General features: G+C 47.9%; 1 protein-coding gene and 1 long non-coding RNA gene across 3 annotated transcripts in view; one reads left to right on the forward strand and one right to left on the reverse strand.

The window, feature by feature from the left end:
* The window catches only part of CDC6 (cell division cycle 6), a 103416-nt gene that overhangs the window by 57808 nt on the left and 19955 nt on the right, over nucleotides 1–25653 (forward strand). For both annotated transcript variants that reach the window (XM_063959781.1, XM_063959780.1), the window contains 7 exons: nucleotides 15573–15746; nucleotides 15825–16091; nucleotides 17161–17360; nucleotides 17565–17734; nucleotides 18256–18362; nucleotides 24139–24278; nucleotides 25049–25149. In XM_063959781.1, coding sequence (XP_063815851.1) covers nucleotides 15575–15746; nucleotides 15825–16091; nucleotides 17161–17360; nucleotides 17565–17734; nucleotides 18256–18362; nucleotides 24139–24278; nucleotides 25049–25149 — 1157 coding nt within the window. In that variant the 5' untranslated portion in view covers nucleotides 15573–15574. The remainder of the gene's footprint in view (nucleotides 1–15572; nucleotides 15747–15824; nucleotides 16092–17160; nucleotides 17361–17564; nucleotides 17735–18255; nucleotides 18363–24138; nucleotides 24279–25048; nucleotides 25150–25653) is intronic.
* The window catches only part of LOC135055563 (uncharacterized), a 224165-nt gene that overhangs the window by 49578 nt on the left and 148934 nt on the right, over nucleotides 1–25653 (reverse strand). The gene's annotated exons all lie outside the window — the stretch shown is intronic.

Consider the following 25653-nt stretch of genomic DNA (forward strand, 5'->3'; position numbering starts at 1 on the left):
TGATAGTAATTATGGTTTTTGTAAGTTGATTTTCTGCTATTAGTGAAATATGTCATTCGGCTGGAGTGCTATATCGTATCGTTATTTATAGGAAACATTGTAGACCTAATGTCTCATTTAGCCCCCTCGGTGACAGGGTGCCTAGGATATATATCCACCTACTCTCCCGTTGCATGAGAATTTTGTTGCGGTCCCCACCCCGGTGCGAGAGAGGGACGTGATCAATTATAATCGCTCGCATGCTGGCTATCGTATGCCTCGCCTGCAAACAATGTCGGGCAATGGGCTGTTCACTCGTTCCTTTTTCTAACGCTTGCTTTATGGTACTGCGGTGTAGTGCCATCCTTTCTCGGAACTGTCTCTGTGTCTTGCCTACATAGGCCAGCCCACAGGGACATTTCAACGTATAAATTACATGCGTTGTGGTGCAAGTAACTCTGACAAATCTTATATTGTTTCCCTGTTATGGGGTGACTAAATGTTGACCCTGTCATTAGTGTGTTACAAGTCGAGCACCCTAGGCAACGAAAGCAACCCACTTTAGGGCGCAGAAAGTGGGATGATATTTGCTTAGTTAATGGAAATACATCCAATTTAACAACTTTGTCTGCAATGCTTTGTCCCTTAGTATAACTGGGAAGTAATCTGGTACCTTGGAGGGCTGGTAATGTTTGGTCCGTGTTAACTAATGGCCGCAATCTCTTGGCCTGACTGACTATAGAGGTGGTGGCTGTAGTGTACCTATTGTCCCACGGAATCTTGGGGGCCTCGTGTACTGTGGCTGCCAATGGAGCTGCCACAGAAGTCAATAAAGACTCCCTGGTAAGTCGCATGACTTTGAATTTGTTGACCAATAATTCCTCTCGTGGATTATTGCCTGAAATTTATCCACCATCTGATCTAATGTCTCATCTAATTGCTGTGGGTCTGAAATAATGCGTCTGGCCCTCAGCATTTGTGAATATGGCAGACCCTTACGTGTGGAATGTGGATGGAAGCTGGCGTGATGTAATGCTGAATTCCTGTCAGTAGGTTTGACATATAAATTAGTTTGTATCTCCCCTGATACTAACTGCATAGCCACATCTAGAAAGTGAATCTGAGTCTCAGACATCTGGTACGTGAGTTTAACAGCCCCATCAGTAGCGTTGTGTTTATCTAGTAATGCTGATAGAGATTCAGCACTACCCCTCCAGAAAATCAGTAAATCGTCTATGTACCTCTTATAGAAATAGACGACTGTTCAATGGAACCAAACAAAACTATTTCTATAGAATACATGTATGCATTTGCGTACGATGGGGCCACTGGGGACCCCATCGCACAACCGGCTAATTGTAGATACATACGCCCATTAAATGTGAAATAATTACGGGTCAATACTAATGTTAACTGTAAAAAAACATCTATTGCTGGACCCGTATATAACGGATTGTCAGTAATGAGATGCCGTACAGCCTCCACACCTGCATCATGTGGGATGCAGGTGTAGAGGCTGGTGACATCTGCACTACATAACATCAATTGGTCAGCCGGTAGTACCATTTGTTGTAGATGAATTAACAAGGTAGTGGTATCCTTCAAATATGAAGGTATCGCTTGAATGCAATGCCATGACCGTCATGGCAATTGTCCGACTGTGCCATTATTTTACACAGTCCCAAAAGTGCATAAGTCGTTGACTAATCCCCCCGGACGACCGATTGTGTCGGCCAGAAATTCCTTATACCACCCAGTGGCGATCTTTTTGGACTCATATCTAAACCCTTGCATTCAAGACGGGGCGCAGTCCCCGAAACGGCGTAGGACCGGATTAAAGACTTTTTACTTTACAACAAGTCTGCTGAGTGCCGCTGATTCCCTTTCGCCTATATTGGATCTTGCCTTGGATCTACTGAGGGCACCGCAGCAAGTAAAAATACCCTTACTAGAGAGTGCCGAACCACAACCGCTATATATATATCTTTATAAACCTGACGATAGTGCTTCGGGCACTGAAACGTTGTTATACGCTACTGGTTTCCAGTGTATTTTCTTTACATAGCTGAGTGCCGCACGTTGAAAATTATATGTGTGTACAGCCGTACATGTGAGGGCACCAGCGCAGCAACCGTGTAACTGAGGAGTGCCGGCCCTACACATTATATATAGCGCAGCTATAGGGGAAAACACTCTGTATAGTGATATCCCTATGTTATATAGCGCCCTGGTGTGTGCTGGCATACTCTCCCTCTGTCTCCCCAAAGGGCTTTGTGGGGTCCTGTCCTCTGTAAGAGCATTCCCTGTGTCGGTACTGCTGTGTCGACATGTATGATGAGGATAATGATGTGGAGGCGGAGCAAATGCCTGTGAATGTGATGTCACCCCCTGCGGGGTCGACACCAGTGTAGATGGACTTATGGAAGGAATTACGTGACAGTGTCGGCTCCTTACATAAAAGGTTGACGACATAGGACAACCGGCTACTCAGCTTGTGCCTGTCCAAGCGTCTCAAATGTCATCAGGGGCTATAAAACGCCCGCTACCTCAGATAACGGATACAGATGTCGACACGGTTACCGACTCGTGTCGACGATGATGAGACTTGTGTACCCTCCAATAGATCCACCCGTTATGATTGAGGCTATGAAAAATGTATCACACATTTCTGATACCCCAGGTACCACAAAAAAGGGTATTATGTTTGGTGAGAAAACTACCAGTAGTTTTTCCTGCATCTGACGAATTAAATGAGGTGTGTGAGGAAGCGTGGACTTCCCCAGATAAGAAATTGATCATTTCTAAACGGTTAATGGCTGCGTATCCTTTCCCGCCAGAGGATAGGTCACGCTGGGAAACACCCCCTAGGGTAGATAAAGCACTGACACGCTTATCAAAGAAGGTGGCACTACCGTCTCCGGATACGGCCGCCCTAAAAGAACCTGCTGATAGAAAGCTGGAAAGTACCCTAAAAGCTATATGCACACACACTGGCATTATATTGAGAGCCGCTATTGCATCAGCTTGGATGTGCAGTGCTGCTGCTGCGTGGTCCGACTCCCTGTCGGAAAACATTGATACCATGGATAGGGACAATATTTTGCTAACGATTGACCATATAAAAGACGCGGTCTTATACATGCGTGATGCACAGAGGGATATTTGCCGGCTGGCATCAAAAATAAGCGCTATGTCCATTGCCGCCAGACGGGGGTTATGGACTAGGCAATGGTCAGGTGATGCCGACTCCAAGCGGCACATGGAAGTTTTACCCTATAAAGGGGTGGAACTTTTTGGGGAAGGTCTTTCAGACCTCGTTTCCACAGCTACTGCTGGGAAATCGACTTTTTTGCCACAGGCTACCCCACAGCAAAAGAAAGCACCGTATTATCAGGTACAGTCCTTTCGGCCCCAGAAAAATAAGTGGGCTAGAGGCTCATCCTTTCTGCCGAGGGGCAGAAGAAGGGGGAAAAAGCTGCAGCACACAGCTAGTTCCCAGGAGCAGAAGTCCTCCCCTGCGTCCGTCCGGTAAGTCCACAGCATGACGCTGGGGCTGCTCAGGCGGAATCGGGAACGGTGGGGGCACATCTCAGGTTTTTCAGCACACAGTGGGCTCTCTCACAAGTGGATCCCTGGGTCCTTCAAGTAGTATCTCAGGGGTACAGGCTGGAATTCGAGACGTCTCCCTCCCCCCCCCCGCCGTTTCCTAAAATCTGCCTTGCCGGCAACTCCCTCTGCCAGGGAGGCAGTGTTGGTGGCTATTCAAAAACTGTATTCACAGAAAGTGATTGTCAAGGTACCCCTCCTTCAGCAAGGAAAGGGTTACTACTCCACAATGTTTGTGGTACCGAAACCGGACGGTTCGGTTAGACCCATCTTAAATTTAAAAACCTTGAACACTTATATCAAAAGGTTCAAGTTCAAGATGGAATCGCTCAGGGCGGTTATTGCGAGCCTGGAGGAGGGGGATTACATGGTATCCCTGGACATCAAGGATGCGTACCTGCATGTCCCCATTTACCCTCCGCACCAGGAGTACCTCAGATTTGTGGTACAGGACTGTCACTATCAGTTCCAGACGCTGCCGTTTGGGTTATCCACGGCACCGAGGGTCTTTACCAAGGTAATGGCCGAAATGATGATACTCCTTCGCAAGAAGGGAGTTTTAATTATCCCGTACTTGGACGATCTCCTGATAAAGGCGAGGTCCAAAGAACAGTTGATAGTGGGGGTGGCACTTTCTCAGGAAGTGCTACAACAGCACGGCTGGATTCTAAACATTCCAAAGTCACAGCTGGTCCCGACGACACGTCTTCTGTTCCTGGGAATGATTCTGGACATAGACCAGAAAAGAGTGTTTCTTCCACTGGAAAAAGCAGAGGAATTGTCATCTCTGGTCAGAGACATCCTAAAACCAGGAAAAGTGTCGGTACATCAATGCACACGAGTCCTGGGAAAAATGGTAGCTTCGTATGAAGCAATTCCATTCGGAAGGTTCCACGCAAGGACGTTCCAGTGGGACCTGTTGGACAAATGGTCCTAGTCCCATCTCCAGATGCAACAGCGGATAACCCTATCGGCCAGAACCAGGGTATCGCTGCTGTGGTGGCTGCAGAGGGCTCATCTACTAGAGGGCCGCAGATTCGGAATACAGGACTGGGTCCTGGTGACCACGGATGCCAGCCTTCGGGGCTGGGGGGGCAGTCACAAAGGGAAGAAATTTCCAAGGACTGTGGTCAAATCAGGAGATTTCTCTTCACATAAATATCCTGGAGCTAAGGGCCATTTACAATGCCCTAAGCCAGGCAAGAACCCTGCTTCAAAACCAGCCGGTACTGATCCAGTCAGACAACATCACGGCGGTCGCCCATGTAAACAGACAGGGTGGCACGAGAAGCAGGATGGCGATGGCAGAAGCCACAAGGATTCTCAGATGGGCAGAGAATCATGTGTTAGCACTGACGGCAGTGTTCATTACGGGAGTGGACAACTGGGAAGCAGACTTTCTCAGCAGGCACGACCTCCACCCGGGAGAATGGGGACTTCATCCAGAAGTCTTCCAAATGCTGGTCAACCGGTGGGAAAAACCACAGGTAGACATGGCGTCCCGCCTCAACAAGAAGTTGAAAAGATATTGCGCCCGGTCAAGAGACCCTCAGGCGATAGCGGTGGACGCTGTAGTGACACCATGGGTGTACCAGTCGGAAGGACCCGACGGAGGAATTTCAACTGGGTCGATTCCTGCACTTCCTGCAAGCAGGGGTGACGTTGGGCCTCAAATTGGGGTCCATAAAGGTCCAGATTTCGGCTCTGTCGATTTTCTTCCAAAAAGAACCGGCTTCACTGCCCGAAGTTCAGACTTTTGTCAAAGGAGTACTGCATATTCAGCCTCCTTTTGTGCCCCCAGTGGCACCTTGGGATCTCAATGTGGTTTTGGCATTCCTGAAATCACATTGGTTCGAACCACTTAAGACTGTGGAATTAAAATATCTCACGTGGAAAGTAGTCATGCTGTTGGCCTTGGCGTCGGCCAGGCGGGTTTCAGAATTGGCGGCTTTGTCTTGTAAAAGCCCTTATCTGATTTTCCATATGGTAGGGCAGAATTGAGGACTCGTCCTCCGTTTCTCCCAAAGGTGGTCTCCGTTTTTCACTTGAACCAACCTATTGTGGTGCCTGCGGCTACTAGGGACTTGGAGGATTCCAAGTTGCTGGACGTAGTCAGGGCCCTAAAAATTTATATTTCCAGGACGGCTGGAGTCAGAAAGACTGACTCGCTGTTTATCCTGTATGCACCTACCAAGCTGGGTGGTCCTGCTTCTAAGCAGTCTATTGCGCACTGGATTTGTAGCACTATTCAGCTGGCGCATTCTGCGGTAGGCTTACCGCAGCCTAAATCTGTAAAAGCCCATTCCACACGGAAGGTGGGCTCATCTTGGGCGGCTGCCCGAGGGGTCTCGGCTTTACAACTTTGCCGAGCAGCTACTTGGTCGGGGGCAAACGCGTTTGCAAAATTCTACAAATTTGATACCCTGGCTGAGGAGGACCTGGAATTCTCTCATTCGGTGCTGCAGAGTCATCCGCACTCTCCCGCCCGTTTGGGAGCTTTGGTATAATCCCCATGGTCCTTATGGAGTCCCCAGCATCCACTAGGACGTCAGAGAAAATAAGAATTTACTCACCGGTAATTCTATTTCTCGTAGTGGATGCTGGGCGCCCATCCCAAGTGCGGATTGTCTGCAATACCTGTACATAGTTATTGTTACAAAAATCGGGTTTTGTTGTGAGCCATCTCTTCAGAGGCTCCATTTGTTATCATACTGTTAACCGGGGTTCCTATCACGTGTTATATGGTGTGATTGGTGTGGCTGGTATGAGTCTTACCCGGGATTCAAAAATCCTTCCTTATTGTGTCAGCTCTTCCGGGCACAGTTCCTAACTGAGGCTTGGAGGAGGGTCATAGGGGGAGGAGCCAGTGCACACCAGATAGTCCTAAATCTTTCTTTAGATGTGCCCAGTCTCCTGCGGAGCCGTCTATTCCCCATGGTCCTTACGGAGTCCCCAGCATCCACTACGGACTACGAGAAATAGAATTACCGGTGAGTAAATTCTTATTTTTTCCTGTACCTTATTTTATTCTCTTGAGGGTTCATTGTTTGATCTCACAGGAAATAGTTGAAGAGTTCTGTGCATACTATGTATAGTAGTATTTTTTAATACCTCTCTGCAGCGGGGTACACTGGTATTCCACAGGGAATAACATCGGGGTGTAGAGTTGGATCTTGATCCGAGGCACCAACAGGCTAAGGCTTTGACTGTTCCCAGGATGCACTGCACCGCCGCCTCTATATCCCTGCCTCCAGGCACTGGAGCTCAGTTTGTAAGTTGGTGCCTGCAGCTAACTGGGAGGGCTGTGCTGGGCAGCCCTGAAAAGAAAGACTTCAAGGGCCTTAACATAGGCACTTGGTGCTATATGTCAGACTGACATATTGTGCTGCAGCTCCCTCACCTTCCCCAGCAGTTCTGTATACTGCCGCACACTGGTTGCTGGGTACTATCAGCTGAGGTCCGCAGCTGCTCATCTAGGGAGAAGGTAAAAGGGTTCCCCAGGCGGGACCTGCCGAAATCGCTATCCGGACGCAGTCTCCGGAGACGGACCGCGCCACTGGCATGGACACTGGCCATGCAGGGACCCCACTATATCCACCAGGGCAAGGAGCATAGGTCGCATTTACTAAAATCCATTTCACATAGGCTCCATAGTACCCGGTGGTGAAGTCCAGCAGAGGGTATAAGGCTCTGACCTGTAGCCCCTCCCCCAGGCGCCATCTACAGCAGATGTTCTCGCTCTGGAGCTGAAACCCTCTCCCTGTCAGCGTTTGGGCGCCATTATTTATTTTATTTATTTATTAACAGTTTCTTATATAGCGCAGCATATTCCGTTGCGCTTTACAATTAGAACAGTAATAGAACAAAACTGGGTAAAAACAGACAGACAGAGGTAGGAAAGCCCTGCTCGCAAGCTTACAATCTATAGGGCTGCGCTGATTCTGGGACTGCTGGGCACAGTCTCCTCTGTAAAGCTGCCTGTCTCATCAGCGCTGTGCATTTACAGGACACTTAAGTATTCTACATGTCATTTAGACAGTGTTCGTTAAGAACAAGTGCACTTCTATATGAATATTTAGTACAAGTATTCTGTGATATACATCCAGTGTTTACTGTGCATTGTTATCTGTATACATACATAGCTATATGTAATTACTAGTCCAGTGCAGATTTACTGGTTTTATATGTAAAAATTTCTGCATTGTACCTGTGACTGTGTGTGGATTCTTTTCTGTGTTTCACACATATTGCTATCACTATATTCTGTACCCTGAGGGGGGCTAAGTGTGTCAGAGAGGGAATATATATTTGGGTGTGACATGCATGGGCGCTCAAACAAAATTGATTGTGCTAATTGTTTGGGCTTCTAAAACTCTTGTTTAGACGCCCAAAACGATTGAATCGGCCCCCTTGTGGTGGTCTGGTAAAGTGAGAATTCAGTTGCCACAAAAGCGGTCTATAGTCTGTGAAACAATATTCTATGCATTGAAGATGCTCTTCAGCGAAAGAGGGAAGTTCAATTTTTATGCTCTACAGTTGGCGCACTTTGGAGAGTGCTGTTTAAAAAGTAAGCTTAAGATGAGAATAGCTTAATTTGCAACAGGTTCTCATTTAAGTCTGCAATTTTATTCTACTTTGTGAGTTGATGGATGATGCAGCTTGTGGGTAAAGCCAAGCTGACTGGTTTCAGCTGCATGCTGATTAAACTAGTTAACCTGCGTGTTTCCTGACTGTCATTCATTAGGCTGTAACTGCTCCCTGTTGATGACTTAATCTAGAGCTTCCTTGAAGATCATTAATGAGAGCGCTGTGCTCATTAGTGTAGAATGGGCTTCAGAGTTGTAATGTTACCATAGAGTGATACTACTTAGCTTCTGAATATCTCAGCTGTAGATCCCCAAACCTGTTGGTGAAACTAAAACCTTATACTGAGCACACTTACACCGCTAGCTCTTAAACAGTTTGTTTTTCTTTGTCTTTTGGTGGGTTTTTTTTTTGGGGGGGGGGGGGGTGCTGTTGGAGCAAAAAAACACTATATATACTGTGTATATGTATTATACACATATACACCCAAACGGGCAGTACTCACAAGACTTGTTGTTAGGAATAATCAGACGGACAGCGTCCCTGCGTTCAACGTTTCAGTCGTGAGACTTTTATCAAGAACAGGTGTAAAGTGCCATAAACATACCTTAAATAGTGTGCTCTGTCCAGTGCCCCCGGTTGCGCTTCCGGACGCCGCCTGGCCCTGTCGGATGACGTCACTTCAGCGCGCGCCCACAATCCTGCCCAGCCAACGTGATCGCATCGCCGGCCGGCAGGTGGAACGCAGCGCCTGTTCTGCTCTCCAGTTGTCAGGGAAACGCCGGGCGGTAACCAGATGTTTTGCATATCACTGAGGAACCCCCTGTCCCTGACACGAGGATACACATGTATAAAGGAAAGAATCCTGAGGTCACCTTTCCCTCCTCACATGAGCTGAACGAATTATGCGAAAAAGCGTGGGAAACTCCAGACAAAAAACTGCAGATTCCCAAAAGGATTCTAATAGCGTATCCTTTCCCGTCGCAGGACAGAATCCGGTGGGAATCCTCCCCTAGGGTGGACAAAGCTTTGACGAGCTTATCAAAAAAGATAGCGCTTCCATCCCAAGATACGGCTACCCTCAAGGATCCTGCTGACCGCAAGCAGGAGGTTACCTTGAAGTCCATTTACACACATTCTGGTACGTTACTCAGACCGGCTATTACGTCAGCCTGGGTTTGTAGTGCTGTAGCCGCATGGACAGATTCCTTATCAGCGGATATTGAGACCCTTGATAAGGATACCATTTTAATGACCCTAGGGCATATAAAAGATGCTGTCTTATATATGAGGGATGCTCAGAGACATTAGTTTACTGGGTTCCAGGATAAACGCTATGTCTATTTCTGCTAGGCGTGTCTTATGGACCCGACAGTTGTCAGGTGATGCCGACTCCAAGAGACATATGGAGTTGTTGCCTTATGGGCCCTACACACTGGCCGATATTTTGAAAGATATGAACGATCTCGTTCATAAATGAACGAGATCTCGTTCATATCTTTCAGTGTGGAGACTTAAGCGATGAACGATGCGCGTCCCCGCGCTCGTTCATCGCTGGTCTCCTGTCGGCTGTGCATGCAGGCCAATATGGACGATCTCGTCCATATTTGCCTGCACGTCTATGGAGCCGGGTGACGGGGGGAGTGAAGAAGCTTCACTCCCCCCGTCACTGCCCCCCCCGCCGCCGGGTCGCTCGTCGGCCGTATCGGCCGTCGGGCACCTCGGCCAGTGAGTAGGGCCCTTTACAAGGGTGAGGAATTGTTTGGAGAGGGCCTCTCGGACCTCGTGGCTACGGCAGGTAAATCTAATTTTGTCTAACGTCCTAGTGGATGCTGGGGAATAGACGGGCTCCGCAGGAGACAGGGCACTTTAAGAAAGAATTTGGATACTGGTGTGCTCTGGCTCCTCCCTCTATGTCCCTCCTCCAGACCTCAGTTTGAATCTGTGCCCGGATGAGCTGGGTGCTACTTGGTGAGCTCTCCTGAGCTTGCTATAAGAAAGTATTTTGTTAGGTTTTTTTATTTTCAGAGAGAGCTGCTGGCAACAGACTCTCTGCTATGTGGGACTGAGGGGAGAGAAGCAGCCCTACTCACTGAAGATAGGTCCTGCTTCTTAGGCTACTGGACACCATTAGCTCCAGAGGGATCGTACACAGGATCGCACCCTTGGTCGTCCGATCCCGGAGCCGCGTCGCCCCCCTCGCAGAGCCGGAAGACAGAAGCCGGTGACAGAAGCAAGAAGACTTCGAAATCGGCGGCAGAAGACTCCAGTCTTCATATGAGGTAGCGCACAGCACTGCAGCTGTGTGCCATTGCTCCCACACTAAACCCACATACTCGGGTCACTGTAGGGTGCAGGGGGGGCACCCTGGGCAGCAATTAGAGAACCTCTTGGCAAAAGTTTGCATAATATACAGTTGGGCACTGTATATATGTATGAGCCCCCGCCAAAATTGTACATGAAAGCGGGACAGAAGCCTGCCGTCGAGGGGGCGGGGCTTTTTCCTCGGCACTCACCAGCACCATGTTTTTTTCTCCACAGCACCGCTGAGAGGAAGCTCCCCAGTCTCTCCCCTGCAGTTACATGGTAGAAGAGGGTAAAAAGAGAGGGGGGGCACAAAACTAGCCGCAAAAATCAATATAAACAGCAGCTACTGGGTTAACATTAAGTTACTGTTATTCCTGGGTTAATAGCGCTGGGGTGTGTGCTGGCATACTCTCTCTCTGTCTCTCCAAAGGGCCTTATGGGGGAATTGTATTCAGATGAGCATTCCCTGAGTGTGTGGTGTGTCGTTACGTGTGTGTCGACATGTCTGAGGTAAAAGGCTCCCCTAAGGAGGAGAGAGCAAATAAGTGTGTGTGAGGGTCTCCGTCGACAACGCCGACACCTGTTTGGATATGTGTAATTAAGTGCTAAGGTGAATTTATTGCACAAAAGATTAGAAAAAAGACAGAAAATCTACCCATGTCTGTCCCTATGTCGCAGAGACCTTCAGAGTCTCTCAATGCTCACTATCCAAAATAATAGACACTGATATCGACACGGAGTTTGACTCCAGTGTCGACTACGATAATGCAAAGTTACAGCCAAATGGCAGAAAAGTATGCAATATGATTATTGTAATAAAAGATGATTTGCATATCGCTGATGACTCATCTGTCCCTGACACAAGGGTACACATGTTTAAGGGGAGGAAAGCTGAGGTAAATTTCCCTCCTCTCATGATGAAAAAGAGCGGGAATCTCCAGACAAGAGACTACAGTTTCCCACAAAGAATTCTCAGGCAGTATCTTTTCCCCACTAGGGCCAGGATAGGATGGGAATCTTCCCCTAGGGTGTCACGTTTGCCCAAAAGGTAGCCCTGACGTAACAGCTATTCTCAGGGATCCTGCAGATAGCGTGCACATTCTGGTACACTACTCAGACCGGCGATTGTCGGCATGGGTTTATAGCGCTGTGGCAGCGTGGAAAGGTACCTTTATCAGCAGAGATTGAGACCCTAGTATGGAGATATAGAGATATCATGCCCAAAGAGACATGAGTCTACTGGGTCCTAGAGTCAAAGCTATGTCTATTTCTGCTTGACGTGTCCTGTAGAATATGCAATGGACAGATGATGCCGACTTAAGAGGCATATGGAAGGCTGAGGATTGTGTGGAGAAGAGTTCTCGGACCTGGTCTCCACAGCTATAGCTGGTAATTCTGATATTTTGCCTTATATTCCTGCACAGCCTAGGAAAGCACGACATTATCAAATGCAGCCTTTCGAACAAAGAAACAAGAAAGTCTGAGGTGCGTCCTTTCTTACCAGAGGCGGGGGCAGAAAAAAGAAACTGCACAACACAGCTAGTTCCCAGGAACAGAAGTCCTCCCCGGCCTCTACAAAAATCCACCGCATGTCGCTGGGGCTCCACAGGCGGAGCTAGGCCCGGTGGGGGCACGCCTTCGTAAGTTCAGCCACAAGTGGGTTCACTCCTTGGGCAATAGATATTGTGTCTCAGGGATACAAGCTGGACTTTGAGAAGATGGCCGACGGCCCTGCCGGCTTCCCCCCACAGACGGCCCTGCCGGCTTCCCACCACAGAGAGGGAAATAGTGTTAACTGCAATTCACAAATTGTATCTTCAACAGGTGGTGGTCAAGGTTCCCCTCCTTCAACAAGGAGGGGGTTATTATTCGACCATGTGGTAGTCCCGAAACCGGACAGTTTGGTCAGACCCATATTGAATTTAAAATCCCTGAACATATACCTGAAAAGGTTCAAGATGGAATCGCTAAGAGCGGTCATTGCAAGCCTGAAAGGGGGAGATTTTATGGCGACTCGGGACATAAAGGATGCATACCTTCATGTCCCCATTTATCCACCTCATCAGGCGTACCTCAGGATTGCAGTACGGGATTGTCATTACCAATTTCAGATGTTGCCGTTTGGTCTCTCCACGGCCCTGAGAATGTTCACGAAGGTAATGGCGGAAATGATGGTGCTCCTGCGGAAGCAAGGTGTCTCTATTATCACGTACTTGGACGATCTCCTCATAAAAGCGAGATCAAGAGAGCAGTGGCTGAACAGCGTAGCATTTTCTCTGGAAGTGTAACGGCAACACGGCTGGATTCTATATATTCCAAGGTTGCAGTTGGTTCCTACAGCTCATCTGCCTCTCCTAGGCATGATCCTAGACGAACCCTTTTCTGGTCTGTGTCTCCCGATAGAGCTCAGGAGCTCGTGACACTGGTCAGGAATCTATTAAAACCAAGACAGGTGTCAGTGCATCACTGCACTCGAGTCCTGGGAAGGATGGTGGCATCATACGTGGCCATTCCCTTCGGCAGGTTCCATGCGAGGGCCTTCCAATGGGACTTACTGGACAAGTGGTTCGGATCACATCTTCAGATGCATCGGTTAATCACCCTATCCCCCAGGGCCAGGGTGTCTCTCCTGTGGTGGCTGCAGAGTGCTCACCTTCTCGAAGGTCGCAGATTCGGCATTCAGGACTGGGTCCTGGTGACCACGGATGCAAGCCTCCCAGGGTGGGGGGCAGTCATAGGGAAGAAATTTCCAAGGGCTGTGGTCAAGTCAGGAGACTTGCCTTCACATCAACATCCTGGAACTAAGGGCCATATACAACGCCCTACGTCAAGCGGAGCACTTGCTTCGCGACCAACCGGTTCTGGTTCAGTCAGCAACATCACCGCAGTGGCTCAGGTGTACCGCCAAGGTGGCACAAGGAGCAGAGTGGCGATGGCAGAAGCCACCAGAATTCTTCGCTGGGCGGAGAATCACGTAAGAGCACTGTCAGCAGTGTTCATTCCAGGAGTGGACAACTGGGAAGCAGACTTCCTCAGCAGGCACGACCTCCACCCGGGAGAGCGGGGACTTCATCAAGAAGTCTTCACGCAGATTGCAAGGCGGTGGGAACTGCCACAGGTGGACATGATGGCATCCCGCCTCAACAAAAAGCTACAGAGAGATTGCGCCAGGTCAAGAGAGCCTCAGGCGATAGCTGTAGACGCACTAGTGACACCGTGGGTGTTCCAGTCGGTTTATGTATTTCCTCCTCTTCCTCTCATACCAAAGGTGCTGAGAATCATAAGAAAAGAAGAGTGATGATAATACTCATTGTTCCGGATTGGCCAAGAAGGACTTGGTATCCGGATCTGCAAGAAATGCTCACAGAGGACCCATGGCCTCTGCCTCTAAGACAGGACTTGTTGCAACAGGGGCCCTGTCTGTTCCAAGACTTACCGCGGCTGCATTTGACGGCATGGCGGTTGAACGCCAGATCCTAGCAGAAAAAGGCATTCCGGATGAGGTTATTCCTACGCTGATAAAGGCTAGGAAGGACGTGACGGCTAAACATTATCACCGTATATGGCGAAAATATGTTGCTTGGTGTGAGGCCAGGAATGCTCCTATGGAAGAATTCCATCTAGGCCGTTTTCTTCACTTCCTACAAACGAGTGAATTTGGGCCTAAAATTAGGCTCCATTAAAGTTCATATTTCGGCCTTATCCATTTTCTTTCAAAAGGAATTGGCCTCTTTACCTTAAGTACAGACTTTTGTGAAGGGAGTACTGCATATTCAGCCTCCTTTTGTACCTCCGGTGGCGCCTTGGGACCTTAACGTGGTGTTAAGTTTCCTTAAGTCACATTGGTTTGAACCACTTCAAACAGTGGAGTTGAAATATCATCTCACTTGGAAGGTGGTCATGTTGTTAGCCTTGGCTTCGGCTAGGCGAGTTTCGGAATTGGCGGCTTTATCACATAAAAGCCCCTATCTGGTTTTCCATATGGATAGAGCGGAATTGCGGACCCGTCCTCAATCCCTACCTAAGGTGGTCTCATCCTTTTCATATGAACCAACCTATTGTCGTGCCTGTGGCTACACGTGACTTGGAGGATTCCGAGTCCCTGGATGTGGTCAGGGCTTTGAAAATTTACGTGGCCAGAACGGCTAGGATCAGAAAAACAGAAGCACTGTTTGTCCTATATGCAGCCAACAAGGTTGGCGGCCCTGCTTCAAAGCAGTCTATTGCTCGCTGGATCTGTAACACGATTCAGCAGGCGCATTCTACGGCAGGATTGCCGTTACCGAAATCGGTTAAGGCCCATTCCACTAGAAAGGTGGGTTCGTCTTGGGCGGCTGCCCGAGGGGTCTCGCCACTACAGCTGTGCCGAACTGCTACTTGGTCGGGGTCAAACACCTTTGCAAAGTTCTATAAGTTTGATACCCTGGCTGAGGAGGAACTCCTGTTTGCTCAATAAGTGCTGCAGAGTTACCCGCACTCTCCCGCCCGTTTGGGAGCTTTGGTATAATCCCCATGGTCCTTACGGAGTCCCCAGCATCCTCTGGGACGTTAGAGAAAATAAGATTTTAAACCTACCGGTAAATCTTTTTCTCGTAGTCCGTAGAGGATACTGGGCGCCCATCCCAAGTGCCGACTACTTCTGCAAGACTTGTATATAGTTATTGCTTACATAAGGGTTATGTTATAGTTTTTCATCGGTTTTGTACCGTTGATATGTTTTTTCATACGGTTAACTAGATAGTATATCACAAGTTATACGGTGTGGCTGGTATGAATCTTGCCCTTGGATTAACAAAAATCCTTTCCTCGTACTGTCCGTCTCCTCTGGGCACAGTTTCTCTAACTGAGGTCTGGAGGAGGGGCATAGAGGGAGGAGCCAGTGCACACCCAAAGTCAAATTCTTTAAGTGCCCATGTCTCCTGCGGAGCCAGTCTATCCCCATGGTCCTTACGGAGTCCCCAGCATCCTCTACTGACTACGAGAAAGATTTACCGGTAGGTTTAAAATCTTATTGTTTGTATGTATTATAATTTTTTTTTTTTTTTTTTTTTTGGTGTACATTTTTTTTTTTATTATAGATTTCTTTTATTTTTTAGCTATGCCAAGCACCAGGTCCCATTCTCAAAGCTCCATTCAGTTCCCTAAAACAAAGACTGCTAAACTGCAAACTAAAGCAGGGCTGCGTGTTCGGGCGAAATCGGACATTGGAGCTACTGTGACATTGTCGCCTGTTTCAAATGCATTACCTCTCAGCCCCAGGAAAAGACTTGGTAAGTACCATGGATTATATAAATAATGCGAGTTTTACGTTTCAGGGCAGCATTTCACTCTCGCCTTCGTTTCTCCAGGTGATGATAATCTGTGTAATATACCTCGGTCTACTCGATGTTCCCCACCTAAACAAAGCCGTAATGAAAATGGTCCCCAGAGTCCAGCCAAGGGAAGGCGCCTCATATTTGATCAGAGCCAGCCAGCTACAACACCTCCCTTAAGAAAGGGTCAGGGTTCCTCTGCTGTATCTCCTCAAAAAAGAAGTCAAGAAACACCTTCCAGTTCATCCGTGCGGCTGCTACTAGAGAAAGCAAGTGTGTGTACCCAACTGTTCAAGCAAGATGGTGAGCCCTGGAATATATTCATTCTGATATACTGGGTGTTGTCTGCGTTTCATATTTTGAACTTCTCATTTATATCGTGATGCTGGGGATAATTTACTATAGTAGGCCTGAAAACTTTAGGCCTATGTGGAACAAATGCTTTAATCCATTTTATGATTTCTCCATTGATTTAGCGTTTCTTTATTCACTTTTACAAGTGGGTGAGATTAATCAAACCTTTTGAAAGGGATGCAGTCACAAGATCGCCTGTCGGGAATTCCAGCGCTCACAATGCAGATGCCGGAATCCCGACAGGTGGTGAAATGCCGACTCTGGAATCCCGGAGCCACAGGTTTTTCTCCCTCTATGGGTGTCCACGAAATCCATAGAGGGAGAATAGATCCTGTGGCGAGATACCGTGCCCGCAGCATGGCAAGTGAAGTGAGCCCGGAAGGGGCTTTCTAGCCCTCACCCTGCTTCCAGCATACTGGTGGCCGGGATCCCGCAGTCGGGATTATGACAGCCGTGCTGCTGGAAATAGGTATGTATTCCCTTCGAAAGAGGCAAAGTGGAGAAGTTGCCCTTTCTGGCTATAACTTATCTAGTGCATTTTTGTTCTGGCTAGTATGCCGGCAAGGTGCTGGGGTAGTATGGTCGCGCATGCTCAAAAAGAGCTTGTGGCCATGGGGGTACAGCCCCCTCAGCATCACTAATGGGGTCATGCCCAGCACTTACGGAGGTGCTGGGCTTTCCCCATGATCTCTTGAATGTGAATAGATGCTATGCACATGGCATGCATTCACGTGGCAGCAGGGCACATTTTGCCCTTTAAAAATTGGGCAGCCTGCTAAAACAGCCTAGTGTGAAATCTACATCTTATAAAATCTGGTTGCTATAGGCAAGCTTGTCCTTTTTTTTAGAAGGTTTGACACCTATCTTTTATAATTCAGCTGTCTCTATATCCATACTCTCCACTATGTGAAAGTGAGAGGTATGCTTGGTTTAAATGAAAGTAGTTGCTGCATATGAATAGAAGTATTGCTCACCTGTTGGCAGTAGAGGTTTCATGTTTTTTTTTTTTTTTTTTCAGGTTCCTGTTATCAGCAAGTCAAGAGCGCCCTGAACACTGCCGTTCCCGAACGTCTACTGGCACGTGAGATGGAGACGGCCACTATCCTTTCCTTCCTGAAGACCCATGTGTCTTGTGAGAAGCCTGGTAGCCTCTATATATCTGGGGCTCCAGGAACAGGCAAAACTGCCTGCTTACACAAGCTGTTACAGGAGAACAAGGTATAAGCCACTCATTTTGTTTCCATTTAGAATGTGCCCTGAATAAATTGAGAGAAACAATGTTTTTGTTTTATGGTATATTCAGCTAAACTAAAATTGGAAGAATGTTGGGCATAAAATGAAATCTTATTGGAAGGCAACTAATTGTGCAGCTTGCACTGGTAATTTTGTGCTGCATGTGGTCTGACACACTTTCTATTACAGGAGATTCTGAAGGGCTGCAAGACTGTATATATCAACTGCATGTCACTTCGCAGCTCACAGGCTGTCTTCCCAGCTATAGCAGAAAAGATACGTGAGCCCGGAAAGCCATCTGGTGGGAAAGATATGCTCAGGAGTCTGGAGAAGCAAGTTACCTCTAAGGGAGCAATCATGTATGTATTAAACCGTGTGTATTTATATTTCTGTATTTTTAAATGTTAAGTCTGAGATCCCAGAGTTAACGGTCCTCCAGCACCTACACACAGGGGCAGCAGTCTTATAGCCTGAGCCAGTAATGCTTACTAATGAAATAACCTGTTTATGGTTTGTTCACAAAATAGCTACTGCATCGATGAGGTATGGGTTTGTTTTAGTTGTTGTCTATCTGCAGATGTATTAGAAGAATATATAACTTGAATGGTATGCACTTAGTTTCTGTTAACTCGGCAGGGAAGTTTAATTTAGCAGTACTACTTACTGTTGTGTTTTCGCTACTGGGTTAAGTACCCAGATATATACAGTTAGTGCCCACAATTAGCCCTGGAAGCACTAGTTAATGTGGATTTCTGTTCACAGAAATCTGTAAGTACACCCTTTGGGCTAGTTGCGAGTTTGCCACAAACTGATTGGATAGCTGCAGGCAGCTAACCTAGGATCTACGAGTAATCTGACCTGTATTGTCTCCCTTTTGCAGCCTCCTAGTGCTAGATGAGATGGATCAGCTCGACAGTAGGGGTCATGATGTCCTATATACAGTTTTTGAGTGGCCTTGGCTCCTAAATTCCAGGATTGTACTTATTGGTAAGTATTGGGAGTTCTTTAAATCTTTCTGTTTTAAACTATAATTTAATACATTTCTCTGACGTCCTAGTGAATGCTGGGGACTCCGTCAGGACCATGGGGATTAGCGGCTCCGCAGGAGACAGGGCACAAAATTTAAAAGTTTGACCACTAGGTGGTGTGCACTGGCTCCTCCCCCTATGACCCTCCTCCAAGCCTCAGTTAGGTTTTTGTGCCCGTCCGAGCAGGGTGCAATCTAGTATGCTCTCTCCTAAAGAGCTGCTTAGAAAAAGTTTTATTAGGTTTTTTATTTTCAGTGAGTCCTGCTGGCAACAGGCTCACTGCAACGAGGGACTTAGGGGAGAAGAAGTGAACTCACCTGCGTGCAGGATGGATTGGCTTCTTAGGCTACTGGACACTAGCTCCAGAGGGACGATCACAGGTACAGCCTGGATGGGTCACCAGAGCCGCGCCGCCGACCCCCTTGCAGATGCCGAAAAGAGAAGAGGTCCAGAAACCGGGGGCTGAAGACTTCTCAGTCTTCATGAGGTAGCGCACTGCAGCTGTGCGCCATTGCTCTCGGCACACTTCACACCAACGGTCACTGAGGGTGCAGGGCGTTGGGGGGGGGGGGGCGCCCTGGGCAGCAATGAGAAATACCTATTCTGGCTAAAATACATCACATATAGCCCCTGGGGCTATATGGATGTATTTAACCCCTGCCAGGTTTTCAGAAAAACCGGGAAAAGAAGCCCGCCGAAAAGGGGGCGGGGCCTATTCTCAGCACACGGCGCCATTTTCCTACACAGCTCCGCTGCTAGGAAGGCTCCCAGGCTCTCCCCTGCACTGCACTCCAGAAACAGGGTAAAAACAGAGAGGGGGGGCACTTATTTGGCGATATTAACAATATTTGAGCTGCTATAAGGGGAACACACTTATTTAAGGTTGTCCCTATATATTTATAGCGCTTGGGTGTGTGCTGGCAAACTCTCCCTCTGTCTCCCCAAAGGGCTAGTGGGGTCCTGTCTTCTATCAGAGCATTCCCTGTGTGTCGGTACGCGTGTGTCGACATGTATGAGGACGATGTTGGTGTGGAGGCGGAGCAATTGCCTGTAATGGTGATGTCACCCCCTAGGGAGTCGACACCAGAATGGATGGCTTTATTTATGGAATTACGTGATACTGTCAGCACGCTGCAAAGGTCGGTGGACGACATGAGACGGCCGGCAAACCAGTTAGTACCTGTCCAGGCGTCTCAAACACCGTCAGGGGCTGTAAAACGCCCTTTACCTCAGTCGGTCGACACAGACCCAGACACGGACACCGAATCCAGTGTCGACGGTGAAGAAACAAACGTATTTTCCAGTAGGGCCACACGTTATATGATCACGGCAATGAAGGAGGTTTTGCATATCTCTGATACTGCAAGTACCACAAAAAGGGGTATTATGTGGGGTGTGAAAACTACCAGTAGTTTTTCCTGAATCAGAGGAATTGAATGAAGTGTGTGATGAAGCGTGGGTTACCCCCGATAGAAAACTGCTAATTTCAAAGAAGTTATTGGCATTATACCCTTTCCCGCCAGAGGTTAGGGCGCGCTGGGAAACACCCCCTAGGGTAGATAAGGCGCTCACACGCTTATCAAAGCAAGTGGCGTTACCGTCGCCAGAGACGGCCGCCCTCAAGGATCCAGCTGATAGGAGGCTGGAGAATACACTAAAAAGTATATACACACATACGGGTGTTATACTGCGACCAGCAATCGCCTCAGCCTGGATGTGCAGTGCTGGGGTGGCTTGGTCGGAGTCACTGACTGAAAATATTGATACCCTGGATAGGGACAGTATTTTACTGACTATAGAGCATTTAAAGGATGCATTTCTATATATGCGAGATGCACAGAGAGATATTTGCACTCTGGCATCAAGAGTAAGTGCGATGTCCATATCTGCCAGAAGAAGTTTATGGACGCGACAGTGGTCAGGTGATGCGGATTCCAAACGGCATATGGAAGTATTGCCGTATAAGGGGGAGGAATTATTTGGGGTCGGTCTATCGGATCTGGTGGCCACGGCAACAGCCGGGAAATCCACCTTTTTACCTCAGGTCTCCTCCCAGCAGAAAAAGACGCAGTCTTTTCAGCCGCAGTCCTTTCGTTCCTATAAGAACAAGCGAGCAAAAGGACATTCATATTTGCCCCGAGGCAAAGGAAAGGGTAAGAGACTGCAGCAAGCAGCTCCTTCCCAGGAGCAGAAGTCCTCCCCGGCTTCTGCAAAGGCCTCAGCATGACGCTGGGACCTTACAAGCGGACTCAGGGGCGGTGGGGGGGTCGCCTCAAGAATTTCAGCGCACAGTGGGCTCACTCTCAGGTGGACCCCTGGATCCTGCAGGTAGTATCTCAGGGTTACAGGTTGGAATTCGAGAAGTCTCCCCCTCGCCGGTTCCTAAAGTCTGCTTTGCCAACGTCACCCTCCGACAGGGCGACGGTATTGGAAGCCATTCACAAGCTGTATTCTCAGCAGGTGATAGTCAAGGTACCCCTTCTACAACAGGGAAAGGGGTATTACTCCACGCTATTTGTGGTACCGAAGCCGGACGGCTCGGTAAGACCTATTCTAAATCTGAAATCTCTGAACCTGTACATACAAAAATTCAAGTTCAAGATGGAGTCACTCAGAGCAGTGATAGCGAATCTGGAAGAAGGGGACTTTATGGTGTCCTTGGACATCAAGGATGCTTACCTTCATGTCCCAATTTGCCCTTCACACCAAGGGTACCTCAGGTTCGTGGTACAAAACTGTCATTATCAGTTTCGGACGCTGCCGTTTGGATTGTCCACGGCACCCCGGGTCTTTACCAAGGTAATTGCCGAAATGATTCTTCTTCGAAGAAAAGGCGTATTAATTATCCCTTACTTGGACGATCTCCTGATAAGGGCAGGATCCAGAGAACAGCTGGAGGTCGGAGTAGCACTAACCCAAGTAGTGCTCCAACAGCACGGGTGGATTCTGAATTTTCCAAAATCCCAACTGATCCCGACGACACGTCTGCTGTTCCTAGGGATGATTCTGGACACTGTTCAGAAAAAGGTATTTCTTCCGGAGGAGAAAGCCAGGGAGTTATCCGAACTCGTCAGGAACCTCCTAAAACCAGGGAGAGTGTCTGTGCATCAATGCACAAGAGTCCTGGGAAAAATGGTGGCTTCTTACGAAGCGATTCCATTCGGCAGATTCCATGCACAAATTTTTCAGTGGGATCTGCTGGACAAATGGTCCGGATCGCATCTGCAGATGCATCAGCGGATAAAATTGTCGACAAGGACAAGGGTGTCTCTGCTATGGTGGTTGCAGAGTGCTCATCTGTTAGAGGGCCGCAGATTCGGCATACAGAACTGGGGCCTAGTGACCACGGATGCCAGCCTGAGAGGCTGGGGAGCGGTCACACAGGGAAGAAACTTCCAGGGCGTGTGGTCAAGCCTGGAAACGTCTCTTCACATAAATATACTGGAACTAAGAGCAATCTACAATGCTCTAAGCCTGGCAAAACCTCTGCTTCAGGGTCAGCCGGTGTTGATCCAGTCGGACAACATCACGGCAGTCGCCCACGTAAACTGACAGGGCGGCACAAGAAGCAGGAGGGCAATGGCAGAAGCTGCAAGGATTCTTCGCTGGGCAGAAAATCATGTGATAGCACTGTCAGCAGTGTTCATCCCGGGAGTGGACAACTGGGAAGCAGACTTCCTCAGCAGACACGATCTTCACCCGGGAGAGTGGGGACTTCATCCAGAAGTCTTCCACATGATTGTGGTCCATTGAGAAAGACCAATGGTGGACATGATGGCATCCCGCCTCAACAAAAAACTGGACAGGTATTGCGCCAGGTCAAGAGACCCTCAGGCAATAGCTGTGGACGCTCTGGTAACACCATGGGTGTACCAGTCAGTGTATGTGTTCCCTCCTCTGCCTCTCATACCCAAGGTACTGAGAATTATACGGCAAAGGGGAGTAAGAACGATACTAGTGGCTCCGGACTGGCCAAGAAGGACTTGGTACCCGGAACTTCAGGAGATGCTCACGGAAGATCCGTGGCCTCTACCTCTAAGAAGGGATCTGCTTCAGCAGGGACCGTGTCTATTCCAAGACTTACCGCGGCTGCGTTTGACGGCATGGCGGAATCCCTTTTTCCTAAGGGAAAAAGGCATTCCGGAAGAGGTCATCCCTACCCTGGTCAAAGCCAGGAAGGAGGTGACTGCACAACATTATCACCGCATTTGGAGAAAATATGTTTGCGTGGTGTGAGGCCAGGAGGGCCCCGACGGAGGAATTTCAACTGGGTCGATTCCTACATTTCCTGCAAACAGGATTGTCTATGGGCCTCAAATTAGGGTCCATTAAGGTTCAAATTTCGGCCCTGTCGATTTTCTTCCAAGAAGAATTGGCTTCAGTTCCTGAAGTCCAGACTTTTTTGTAAAAGGAGTACTACATATACAGCCCCCGGTTGTGCCCCCAGTGGCACCGTGGGATCTCAATGTAGTTTTGGATTTCCTCAAATCCCATTGGTTTGAGCCACTCAAATCGGTGGATTTGAAATATCTTACATGGAAAGTAACCATGCTACTGGCCCTGGCTTCAGCCAGGAGAGTGTCGGAATTGGCGGCTTTATCGTATAAAAGCCCATATCTGATTTTCCATTCGGACAGGGCAGAATTGAGGACGCGTCCTCAGTTTCTTCCTAAGGTGGTATCAGTGTTTCACCTGAACCAGCCTATTGTGGTGCCTGCGGCTACTAGCGATTTGGAGGATTCCAAGTTGCTGGACGTTGTCAGAGCATTGAAAATATATATTTCAAGGACGGCTGGAGTCAGAAAATCTGACTCGCTGTTTATACTGTATGCACCCAACAAGCTGGGTGCTCCTGCTTCTAAGCAGACGATTGCTCGTTGGATTTGTAGCACAATTCAACTGGCACATTCTGTGGCAGGCCTGCCACAGCCTAAATCTGTCAATGCCCACTCCACAAGGAAGGTGGGCTCATCTTGGGCGGCTGCCCGAGGGGTCTCGGCATTACAACTCTGCCGAGCAGCTACGTGGTCAGGGGAGAACACGTTTGTAAAATTCTACAAATTTGATACCCTGGCTAAGGAGGACCTGGAGTTCTCTCATTCGGTGCTGCAGAGTCATCCGCACTCTCCCGCCCGTTTGGGAGCTTTGGTATAATCCCCATGGTCCTGACGGAGTCCCCAGCATCCACTAGGACGTCAGAGAAAATAAGAATTTACTCACCGGTAATTCTATTTCTCGTAGTCCGTAGTGGATGCTGGGCGCCCATCCCAAGTGCGGATTGTCTGCACTACTTGTACATAGTTATTGTTACAAAAAAATCGGGTTGTTTATTGTTGTGAGCCATCTTTTCAGAGGCTCCTACGTTTATCATACTGTTAACTGGGTTCAGATCACAAGTTGTACGGTGTGATTGGTGTGGCTGGTATGAGTCTTACCCGGGATTCAAAATCCTTACTTATTGTGTACGCTCGTCCGGGCACAGTATCCTAACTGAGGCTTGGAGGAGGGTCATAGGGGGAGGAGCCAGTGCACACCACCTAGTGGTCAAACTTTTTTAAATTTTGTGCCCTGTCTCCTGCGGAGCCGCTAATCCCCATGGTCCTGACAGAGTCCCCAGCATCCACTACGGACTACGAGAAATAGAATTACCGGTGAGTAAATTCTTATTTCCGTGTTTCAGCAAATCTGTAATCTCTGTACCCCCTGACCTTTTACAATGTTTAATCCCTGTTTAGGAATAGCAAATGCTCTGGATTTGACAGATCGTATTCTGCCCAGGTTGCAAGCCCGGCCTCACTGTAGACCCCAATTGCTGAACTTTGCTCCTTACACAAAGGACCAAATTGCTACCATCCTTCAAGACAGGCTGACACAGGTAAGTTCTTTGTGGAAATGGATGATAGCTGTTTCCATGGGGATACTGGGAAGCCTTGAGTAAAGGTAGTGTTACAGAACTTGTTCCCAAGTGCCCCCATTAAGTTGAGTGCTGAGGCTTTCCCCACATTCCTGCCCATCACTTTAGCACAACTAAGACAGGATGCACAAGTGGCTTGGTATTGAAGGAAATCTGCATTACAAACTGTTTCAACTTGCTTGAGTATTTAGCTTTTTAATAAAGGATATGTGGAACACATCTAATTGGGTGTAGTAATCAACCTCAACTCTTAAGGTTTTCCCCAAAAGGTTTGTTTTGAGGATATCTGTCTTGTAATTAGGTGGAATAATTACTCACGTCTACATTCTGAAGTAAATCCACTTTTTTAAATGTAATGTCCATTTTGGCAACCTTTCATAACCAGCTGTACGTTAGATTATAAAACCATCATCAGTGATGCAGGGCACTTAATGGTTATTGTGCAGCATATTGGATTCTTATCATACCAAAACATTCAAACCTGACTGCTGCTAGCTAATAGCTTGTATGCTGTCCTTTAGCTCCCTTTCCCCAAGCAGTGATGCTTGTGACAAACACTGCTAATTGTGTCAAAAGCTAGTCAATGCTGCATGCAGGTGTGGATTTTTTTTTTTTTTTTTTTTTTTCTGAAGTTGACAGAGTAGATGCATGCATAGACTGTGTAATACCTGTACTAATGCGTTCTGTAGTACAATAAAACGGAGTGACTGTCTTGCATGTGTCTTGTGTAGGCTTCTGGTGACCAAGTTTTGGATAATGCTGCCATTCAGTTTTGTGCCAGGAAAGTGTCTGCGGTCTCTGGTGATGCCCGTAAGGCTTTGGATATCTGCAGGTGATTTAAAAAAAAAAAATTTTTTCCAAAGTAAAAAGTCCTTGTATTTTCAGTTTCCCATACTCTGCCATTATAGTCCAGGTTTTAAGGATATCCATGCTTGAGTCCAGATGGTGAAATCAAATTTATAGAGCTAGTAATTAGTTACCTGTCCATGGATATCCTTAACCTGGAATGTAATGGTGGCCTTTAAGAAACTTTGTACTGTACTGCTCATGTCGGTGTTATGATTGAGTATGGTGCAATTTTCAATACTGTAGTCTCTTGCACGTTTCCAGTTTTGTTTGCACTGTTTCTGCTTATGTACTTTGTAACCAAAACTGGAAACGTGCAATAGAATACAGTATTCAACATTGCTCCATATGCAGTCATAACCACAAAAGTGGTACCAGCTGAACCCAATAGTCTGGTGCTGCTGTTTCTGGAGGTAGAGAAAAGTACATGGGGTAATAGGGCTTATATGTGAGGTAACAACCACCTGTTTGCCACCCCACTACATTAACA

This window comes from Pseudophryne corroboree, chromosome 3 (assembly GCF_028390025.1).
Source record: "Pseudophryne corroboree isolate aPseCor3 chromosome 3, aPseCor3.hap2, whole genome shotgun sequence".
Lineage (NCBI taxonomy): Eukaryota > Metazoa > Chordata > Amphibia > Anura > Myobatrachidae > Pseudophryne > Pseudophryne corroboree.